Source organism: Agelaius phoeniceus, chromosome Z (assembly GCF_051311805.1).
Source record: "Agelaius phoeniceus isolate bAgePho1 chromosome Z, bAgePho1.hap1, whole genome shotgun sequence".
NCBI classification, from domain to species: domain Eukaryota; kingdom Metazoa; phylum Chordata; class Aves; order Passeriformes; family Icteridae; genus Agelaius; species Agelaius phoeniceus.
In genome coordinates this window covers 87,582,582-87,592,159 of record NC_135303.1, presented here as the reverse complement: position 1 = coordinate 87,592,159, position 9,578 = coordinate 87,582,582, and the positions used below count along the sequence as shown (strand labels likewise).

The window sequence follows — 9,578 nt, the reverse complement described above, 5'->3', positions numbered from 1 at the left end:
TATTTTGTTTATTTTGGTCCCAAGCAGATAAATAATATTTACTCTCGGGAGAAACTGAAGCCTGTTACAAAAGACCTTATCCTTACAAAATTCCTGTGGACTTCTCTGCTTCTGGATTGCTGAACTGGACCCATTGTGATTACACTGGGAACATTTCTCACTGGGGAACTGTTCAGCAAAAGCTGGTTTATAGATAACAATTTCACTCCTCCTTTGCCTGTATCTGTTTAAAATCTGCCACAGCCCCTTGTACATGTGTAAAGGTGCTTATGGGGTATAGCTTATTTCCACCCACAGCAGCAGCTGTGTTCATCTTGGAGCCCTTGTAGCAATATTTGTGTCCGTATTATTTCATCCTGCCACCCCTCACAGCTGTGCCTGTGCACCAGGGGGCTGTACTTGAACAGCATCCATTTCTAAATGACTATACTTACGGCTCTGTGAAAACGGGGCGTGGACCAGCTCAAAGTTTTAAAAAATAGAGATTGTTATAAAAGGGACACCCGCACTGAGCAGCAAAATTACTCTTTTTACTGCCCTGGTCTTTTTAATTGGTTTTCATTTGAGATAAGCTGTGATTGCAGGCAGAGTGGCCTGCTCGTGGACAAGGTGTTAACAGAGCTATCCCTGGGATGGATCAGTGCCGGATGTTGTTTCACTTTTCACTGTAGTGGATATTTCTTCTTTAAAAAAAAAAAAAGAAGAAGGTTTAGTCCTCCTAGTTCTATCACGGGTGTGGTTTCAGGATCAGAAAGAGAGGCTATTAGGATTTTTAAGGGGCGGGGGGGGGGCGTGGGGGGGGTGGGAAGGAAGGCTGAAAGATTTTGTTTCATGTGGGTTTTGTTGTTGTTGTCATTCTTTTATCACAGTCTAAGGCACAAGGCAGGATTTGAAAACAGGTGAGTCACGGGGCTGGGGATTTGGGAGCCGGGCTGTCTGAGGGTTTTACCCTCCCCGCGGCTCCCGGGCTGTCACATCTCCGTGTTTGTAGCCTTTAAAGGTTGCAGGAGTGTGCCCAGGAAGGGAAGATGGGCAGACCAGCCCCCTCACCCCCCCGGCTTGGACCCCGGCACACAGCACGGCTGGTCAGACGGCAGACAATGCGCGGTGCCTGCCACCAGCCCGGCACCAGGCGGCTGACAGCCGCTGCTGCCCATCAGCGCCCCAAGATGTTGAAAGAGCCGTAAAAGGCAGCGCAGGCTGCCGGGGGCTCCGCACGGCTGTGCCCCCAGGTGCGGGCCCCCGGAGGGTGGGATGGGGAGGCTCCTCGGGGCCGGTCCCGTCCCGCCCCCCGCCCGCAGCGCTCCCCTCGCAGGGACCGGCGGTGGCCCCGGAGAGGGGCGCAGTCCTGCCGCCCCCCGATCCACCCCCGCTCCTCTGCTGGCAGGACACGGGAGCACTCTCAGACGCAGGAGTAGCTGGAATAGCCGAGCCACCTGCAATGGTGTGATTTTATTTTTTTAAAGGTTTTTGGTTTTGTTTTTAGCGGGAGGCGGAGGGGACGGAGGACGGTGAGGGGGCGGGGGGGGGGGGATGGTTGGCAGGACACTGCCTTCCTTCTCTGTCATTAAAACAAAAGCCAAATAAAGTGGAAAGGCGGCAAAGCCTGCTCCTTTCTTTTGTTTGTTTGCTTGTTTGTTTGTTTTTAAAACCGAAATTAAAAATAAATAAATAAATAAAATACATAAACCCCGCTCAGTAAAGCAGCCAAGAAGGGCTGAAATTTTAAACTAACAACCTCCTTCCTCCGCGGCTGCCCCTTCCGTCGGCAGCCACACGTGTTACCTGCGCTCCCGGGGGACGGGCGGCCGGGGGGGGGTCCCGCTCCCAGCCCGCTCCCCCTTCCCCAACTCCCCGGGGCCTCGCCGCCCCCGCCGCGGGGCTCCGCTGCCGGCGGCGCCGCGAACAATGGCCGGGAACGGGGCTGGGGCGGCGGGGGCTGCGGACACCCCCGGGGCGAGCGGCCGGAGCCCGCCCGGCACGGGAGAGGGGGTTCAGGCCAGGTAACTCGCAGGCTGCTCCGAGCTCGCCCGCTGGTGCTCCTCCATCCCCGCACGGCTCGCACGGGCAAGCGGGAGAACCGGAGAAAAGGGAAAGCGGGAGGAAAAAAAGAACAAGGGGAAATTGCTCTGAGCGCACGCAGAGCCGTGTTTCGTTACTGTCCGGATTACTGTTGTTATTATTTGGGGGACAAGGGGGAGTTGTGTCCTTAATCCGAGGCTCCGTGCCCTCCCCACCCCCAGATGCTGTGAAAGCAGGGCTGATTTCGTCTCCACCATACAGTGCACTTTGTCTAGAGAGCATTGTTCGGACAAGCAACTCCCGATCACTGATGACTACAAAATACGATTTATGTTTCCATCAGAGACAGACAAAATATCCTGATGGCTTGAAAGTCGGGCAAGAAAACCTTGCTTAATCAATCCCTTTCCAATATACACACGCACATACACACACACAGAGCCCGTATAGGAGATAACGCCCGCACTGACTGTACATAACATAAATACCGGCAGCACGAAAATTAACAACAGTCATTTCGATATTTTTTTACTCTCTTCAAAGCTCTACAATAATATAGTTTGTGCTTTCCTAGTTTGATGTCATCATAAGTAACATAATTTATATTTAAAAAAAAAGAGAGAGCTTAAAGAGCATGCATTTTTTTAGATGCAACATGAACAGATATAGTAAAGAGAGCTTGTAACATCACAATCACAACAACAACAGCAAAAGCAACCTCTGAGCCGGGGGGTTCATCCGTATCTGAACTGCTTTTTATTATCATTTGCGAAATTAGAATAAGAGTAAATAATAAGTAAGAGGCATCATCATAACAGAAAGAAGTCAGAACACCTTGGGTTTGGGGTTTTTTTCCCCTCTCAAATAAAAAGGCAGATTTCCCGATGATCACTGAAATTATAACGACAGCGATTGATCGGAGGGCTTGCAAACGAAAAGGAAAAAAAAAAATCATCATCATTGGTCCTAAAAACGCAACCGTTCCCCTTTGCTCACTTGGCACAATAGAAATTGACTGTCTCTCAAAGAGCCATGCGCCTAGTGCTATTTATAGCCAGGGGCTGTGTTGGAAGATACCATTAAGCCTCTGCCGGGCAGACAGACAGGGGGGTGGTTGGATGGGAGGAGGGGGTTTAGCCAGAGTAGAGGCAAAAGCAATCCCCCACCCCTAGCCTCCCTTCCCCGTACACACACACATCCACACACTCACACCCCACCCCCTAGTCTGGCTGGGAATTTGAACTGATCCAGCCTGTTTAAACGGAAAGGACACAGATCTTCAATGTAAAAAAAAAATCAGATCAGACCCAGAGAGAGAGAGAGAGAGAGAGAGAGAGAGAGAGAGAGAGACAGAGAGGGAGGAGTGTGTGTGTGTGTGAGTGTGTGTGTGTGTGTGTGTGAAAGAGGGAGAGGGAGCGAGAGAGCGAGAGAGAGGGAGAGAGAGAGGGAGAGAGAGGGAGGGAGAGAGAAAAGAAGAGGGGGAAAAAAAGGAAAGAAGATTTTCTCTATGTATATAAAGATGGCCACGTTAGCAAACGGACAACCAGACAATACCAGCCTGAGTAGCAATCACAGCAACCCCAGCACCAACGGGCATATGAACGGATTAAACCATAGTCCCGGAAACCCATCCACCATCCCAATGAAGGACCACGATGCCATTAAGCTCTTTATTGGGCAGATCCCCCGTAACCTGGACGAGAAAGACCTCAAACCGCTCTTCGAGGAGTTCGGGAAGATCTATGAACTGACGGTGCTGAAGGACAGGTTCACTGGCATGCACAAAGGTGAGTTACCTCCTGAACTTTCCCGGGAGAGATCGGGAGAGAAAGGCAGGCTCCCTCTTTCTCCCTGTCTCTCTCTTTCTCTCTCTCTCTTTCCTTTCGATTTCATTTCATTTTATTTCATTTTTGGTTGGCCCGGGGGCGGAGGCGGCAGGCTGGGGGGGCAGGGAAAGAAATAATAGACCCATCCTGGGAAGAGAAGAGCGAGAGTCAGGGCAGGGAGTCAGCTCCGTTTGGCTTATATGTTAGTATTTTTTATTTCTTTCCCCGCTTTTTTGGGGGGTGAGAGGCAGCTCCCGGGGAGCGCCGGGCGAGCGGCGGCGCGGGCGCGGGGCCGGCGGCAGCTGTCCGCGGTGCTGAAGCCGGAGCGGGTGCTCTGTATTTACCTTCGGGAGCCGCTCTTCGTCAGCCCAGGGGTGTGTGTGTCCGTCTGTCTGTCCCTGGGTTTGCTGGCAACCCCCGATTTTACAACTGTTCCGTATCTGACACCGGCAGCTTTTTCTTTTCTTTCTTTCTTCTTTTTTTTTTTTTTTTCTTTTTTTTTTCTTTTTTTTCCTCAATTTTTTCGTAGTTTTTTTATTTTTACTGCTGTCACATTTATTATTTGTAGTCCTCTACAAAGCAAGAAGTGGAGGAGAGTGAGTTGCTCCGGGGGGGACTGTTTAATTTTGGTTCTATTCAACACGGGAACAGAGATATAAACAACAATAAAGAAGCCCATCTCAAGCGGGGCAGGGGTGTGTGCACAAAATCACGGTATGTGTGCTTGTGTGGGAGAAGGCAAGACAGAAAGGACAGGTGGCAGCTTAGTTCCAGAGGGAAGAAGTCTCTGACCAGGCATATTCCAAGCACTACTTTAATGTGCCCGAAGTCCATGCCGGGAACTTTTTAGGTTTTCTCTAAAGGTAGTGGAGATGTACTCCTCACACAATGCCTCACTTGCTCCATCTCTGCCCGCTCATTTCCCTGCTCAGCTTAGGCTCTCCGGAGGTGCCTATCAGATTAGATGGTGCTCCGTTTTGGGGGTGGGGGAGGGTGTGTGTAGTGGGGGAGAGATGCTCAGATCCTCGGGTAGGAAAGTAGGACTCGCAGGGAGGAAGTTGAAGGTAATTTGCATGGCAGTCCCTCTTAGAAATAGGAGAAAGGCAGAAGTGATATAAGCCACCTTATTAACTCAGATTCTGTGTGCATGTGTATGTGTGTTTCTTTTTTTTTTTTTTTTTTTGTTAAAGAAAAGGGAAAAGAAAAAGACCGGGTCAGAAGTGATTGGGGTGTGACTCCAGATTTAGTGCAGGAGGAGAAAGCGTTTTGCACGGGGCCACAGGGAGAGTGGAAGTTGTATCTTTTACAGGACAGCTTCAGTACCCGTGTCTAGTCCAGCTTGGCAGACTCCTGGCAGTGACAGCCACCAGTAATGGCATTACTGGCTTCCCAGCTTTCCAGATGCCTTGGCGAGTTGTAAATCTTGAACTTAACGGCATGTTCAGCAGGCATCTCTTCCCCCTTCCCACTCACTCCCTTCCTTGCTTCCACTCTCAGGAAACGCGAATGAAAATATACCCTGACAGTGCAAAGTACCAGCTTTACACAGGCTGGAGAAAATGTTCAGGGCTCAGGGACTAGGGACTCAGTCTAAGTTATAGGATATTTCTCCCATCCTTACTTGCCGGTCGCTTCAAACACCCTTCTCATTTTTAAAATGATCAGTGTAGCTCTTTCGAACCTTGCTTTCTTTTCAGACTGTCTTCCTAGAAGCCACATCATGGTCTGATTGGCATTATTCAAACATTACACCCGTACTATAATAATTAAAAATAATAGCAATAAAAATAATAGTAAGAAGTGCAGGGAAGGAAAGGTCCTGAGAGATTTCATCTAATAGTGAGAGTAGACACTGAGCTCGTGCGTGTGTGTGCATGTGTTTGCAAAAAATTATCTAAGGTTTCTGTAAAATAAAAATAACAGCAGTAAAAGCTACACTGAAGAGAATCACTCAACATAGTGTAGAGGAAATCTTTGAGCTAACACTTCAATAAAGTATTTTTTTTCGGTCGTGGGAGGTTACTGTGATTTGTTGATGAGATTTTATTCTTTTGCTATGTTTTATCTTAAACCTGAAATTAATCATTCTGTGCGCTAACTTCAATTTCTATTTCATAGATCTGAGTTCTCTCTCTTTCAGTTCAGTTTTGCTTTTACTGTATGCCTGTATTCACAGAGACAAACTCAGGAAAGGGGAGAGAGAGAGAGAGAGAGAGAGAGAGAGAGAGAGAGAGAAGGAGAGAGAGAGAGAGAGAGAGAAAGGAGAGAGAGAGGGATCATTTATCTTGCTTGGATGTGTTTAACACATATCCCTGAATTAAGCAAGATACTAACTTCATTTCCCTTCATTTCATTTCTGTTCTAAAGCTGCAACCTAGGAAAAAAGCCAGGTGGGGAATCTTGTCACCTCATCAAACCAAACTGCATGAGTTCATCTCAAAACAAACAGTCATTTTTAACATGCTATAAGTTTTGGACTTTGGAAAGAAAATTTATGATGATGATTGTTATTTTGCGGGCTAAGGTTTGAGTGAAGCTTCAATAGACACCGAGTTGCCAGCATTTCAGAGATCGGTTTTATTTAGTACATCCGAGAAGAGTTTGAACTCCTTTCTAGCGATGCCGCTGATTTATTAGCTAATCCTGATAAAAATGTGCCTCTGGCTACCTGGAAAAAAATTACTTTCTTGCCAGTAGTGATTAATTACTATTAAGTCAAAAAGCGTGATGGGGCTTTGAAGGATGAGGGTTGTGTTTGGCTTTTTTTATTATTATTTTATTCATTTTATTTCATTTCTAATCTATTTTTTCTCTCTTCCCTTCTCTAAATGCAGTCATGTGAAGCATTGTATTCACTCAGATGTCCTTATTTTGGCTTTGCTTTGCAGGCGTAGGTGAAGAATTGCATAAAGATAGTCCAACTTGGCTCACAGGGGTAGGTTGGCAATACAAAACCCCAAGATGCTTTCCATAAGAGATGCATAATGCTTATACATTAATTGATCCATCACTCTCAGTTGATTTCATTCCTAATTCAGGGGATTAGGCTGTGGCAGTGGTACACCCTGAAGGGTTAATAGTAGGCTGTAGTTTATTTAAGTGTGCGGAGAGCATACCTTGGGTGTAGAGGGGGAGAAGGTGGGACTGTTCTGGGAGGAGGGAAGAGAGAGGAATTAGCTTAAAGTAAAAAAACAGCAACCGGAGTAATTTCAGGTGTAAATCCATTGAAACAAGATCAAAGGATGTGTATTCTTGAAAATATTATGAAGATATCCTATTGCGGTGCCCCTGTATAGCAGGAGGAAATTGAAAATTAAGAACCTAAAGTACATTACTATGCCCTCCTCCAAGAAAAACTATCACAAAAGGAGAGTGAAGTCCCAGGTTCTCTCACCAGCAGCCCTGGCTGATACCAGTGCAGACACCAGGAAAGAGGCAGGGGATTATGATTCTCTTGCAAATACACAAAGAGAGAAGGGGTACGGGGGAAGCAGCATGTGGGGGAAGGCGGGAAAGGCTTGCCAGATCCCCGAGAAAATAAGCTTTCATGGCATGAGCGTAGCTGCTGCATATTTCCCCCATCCTTGCTTCTCTCCACACGGGGCAGGAACAGTCTCCTGCTCTGGTACTTTGCTGAAGGGTTGGGAAGAGGCTGTGTGCTGAGATCTACGGGTAGAAATCTACCGGGGCTGAGCTGACCCACCCATGCTCTCACACATACACGCACACACATGCACTGAGTTAACTAATCACACTTTAACAATTTAGCAAGACATTCATTCATAACTTCCCCACATCTTATCTAGCTGTGGAGTATGCTTAAAGGCTGAGTTACTGGGAGATATAAAGGTTAGTGCTCTCAGGACAGCCATATTATAATGCATTATCTTTGAAGTCATTTAAGGCCAATTTAAGTGGTATTTAGTATAATATTTATGAATTAATGTTATCTAAATATAGGACTGTCCCCATAGGTTTAAACAGTCTCTTCTACTGAAGCTTGCTTGTACCCAAGGCCTGGGAAATGCTTTAATTTAAAATACACAGGTCTCCATAATATTCTATTTAGGAAGTCGGAAGAAATCAGCATTCCACACTTAACTGAGATTTACTGAAACACATGCGGGTGAATGCACTTAAAATGCGGAGATAGTGTGCACTGGAAAAGCAGGAGTCTTGCACAGACTTGAGACCAACAGCACTCTTTCAACCCTTATTTAGGGGTGAGAAAAGCACAAACCCCCCAAAACCTTCTTGAAATCCACTGCTGCAGTCCCGTGGTTGGGGTGTTTTTCCTGCCTGACCTGAACCTCACTCTGTAAGCATTCAATGCAGATAGAAAAATGCAGTATGAAGAGAAGAGTTTAGTTCTTTTACAGCTTTACCTTCTTAAAAGTATAAATAATTTTGAAATTTAAGATTCCTCTGGGGTAGAAAAACAAGACTTCCATTCATTATATTCTATTCTATTTGATTACAAAGATAGATGATAGAAAAATTAAAACCTTGTTAAGTTTAAGGATGTTTATGAAGGTTTTGGATATATCAGAAATTCAAATGCGCAATGAAAATGATCATTCAGTTAAGATGATGTGTATGTTTATACGCAGAAATGTATAGATTTGTGTGTGTATGCATACAGAAAAAAAGATGTGTACACATTCATGTGTACAGCCTTTGGGAAATGGAAATTTAGTTGAAAAGAAGCGCAACGCAATACAGGTGCTGAATAAACTCCTCCATAATTGAAACATAAGACTTGCCTGTCTGAAAGCAACACATACAACATTTAGTATGGTAGTAAACCAAACAAGTTTTAGGGAGGTAAAGCACAAATAAACTGGAACAAAACAGAGGAGACTTCAAGCCTTAGGTCTAAAGAACAACCCCTTAAAACAATCACAATGCAATTTGATAGATTGATGGAAGAGAGGAAAAAAGCAACACCCTGTTCATTAAAATCTCCTGTATATATGAGCATCTATGTGTTTTGATAATGTCAAACAGATAGCCCAGATTGCTCCATAAATTATAAGATTACGCGTTAACTCTTTTTTTCCAGGGGTCTGGACATGGATTCTGGTTTCTAAAAGCAGCTGCAGCCAGTTATGATGCTGTTGTTACGGTTGTGTCAGCATTTCCAATACAAACTCTAATTTTCTGGGATCTCTTGCTTGCCTGTCAAGTTTTGCACTGAAAGCTGTTCCTCAGCTAGTCCCACTACCATATGAACTAATCATCCTTACAAGATGGATTTGTTTAAAAGTTACATTAATGCAAAAAAAAGAAAGAAATTAAAGTTTGTGTGCCCACAGCTTTTGTTTCTTCTCTTACATTTCTCCAGTTTAGACTTACATTTCTTACACTTTTACAGATTACAATTGCTTCTGTCCCTCAGTACTTACATACTCTGGTGCCTTTGGGCATTTTATGGAATAAAAAAGGGTACTTTTTGTCCTTAAAAAAAAAAAAACTAGGAACAACCAAATTTCTTAGTATTTATTTGTCCTTACCAAGGTTTTAATTAAGGTTTGAATCAGAAACTCACTAATTTCTGCAAGAAACAATAGGAATGGGGGGCAGCTTGGTTAATTTTATGTCTTTTTTTTCCCATATTGAGACAGAAAAAATCGGAAATTTCAACACTGAAGTAGAGGGAAAAATTGAGGATCCTTGTCACCTTGCATGAGAAGCGTGGTTCATCTGGTCCTGTATCCCGCATCTGCTAGT

The 9,578-nt window shown here is 45.3% G+C and overlaps 1 protein-coding gene across 16 annotated transcripts in view; it reads left to right on the top strand.

Moving 5' to 3' along the window:
• The first annotated feature begins 3,180 nt into the window (after positions 1-3,180).
• Positions 3,181-9,578, top strand: part of CELF4 (CUGBP Elav-like family member 4) — a 713,388-nt gene continuing 706,990 nt past the window's right edge. For 7 of the 16 annotated variants that reach the window (XR_013180024.1, XR_013180022.1, XM_077171756.1 and 4 more), the window contains exon 1: positions 3,184-3,809. Coding sequence is in view for 14 of the 16 variants with exons in the window: in XM_077171756.1 (XP_077027871.1) it covers positions 3,530-3,809 (280 nt within the window). In the remaining 2 variants the exon portion in view is untranslated. Of the gene's footprint in view, positions 3,810-9,578 lie in introns of all 16 variants that reach the window. The other 9 variants (XM_077171760.1, XM_077171762.1, XM_077171757.1 and 6 more) reach the window with 5 other exon arrangements.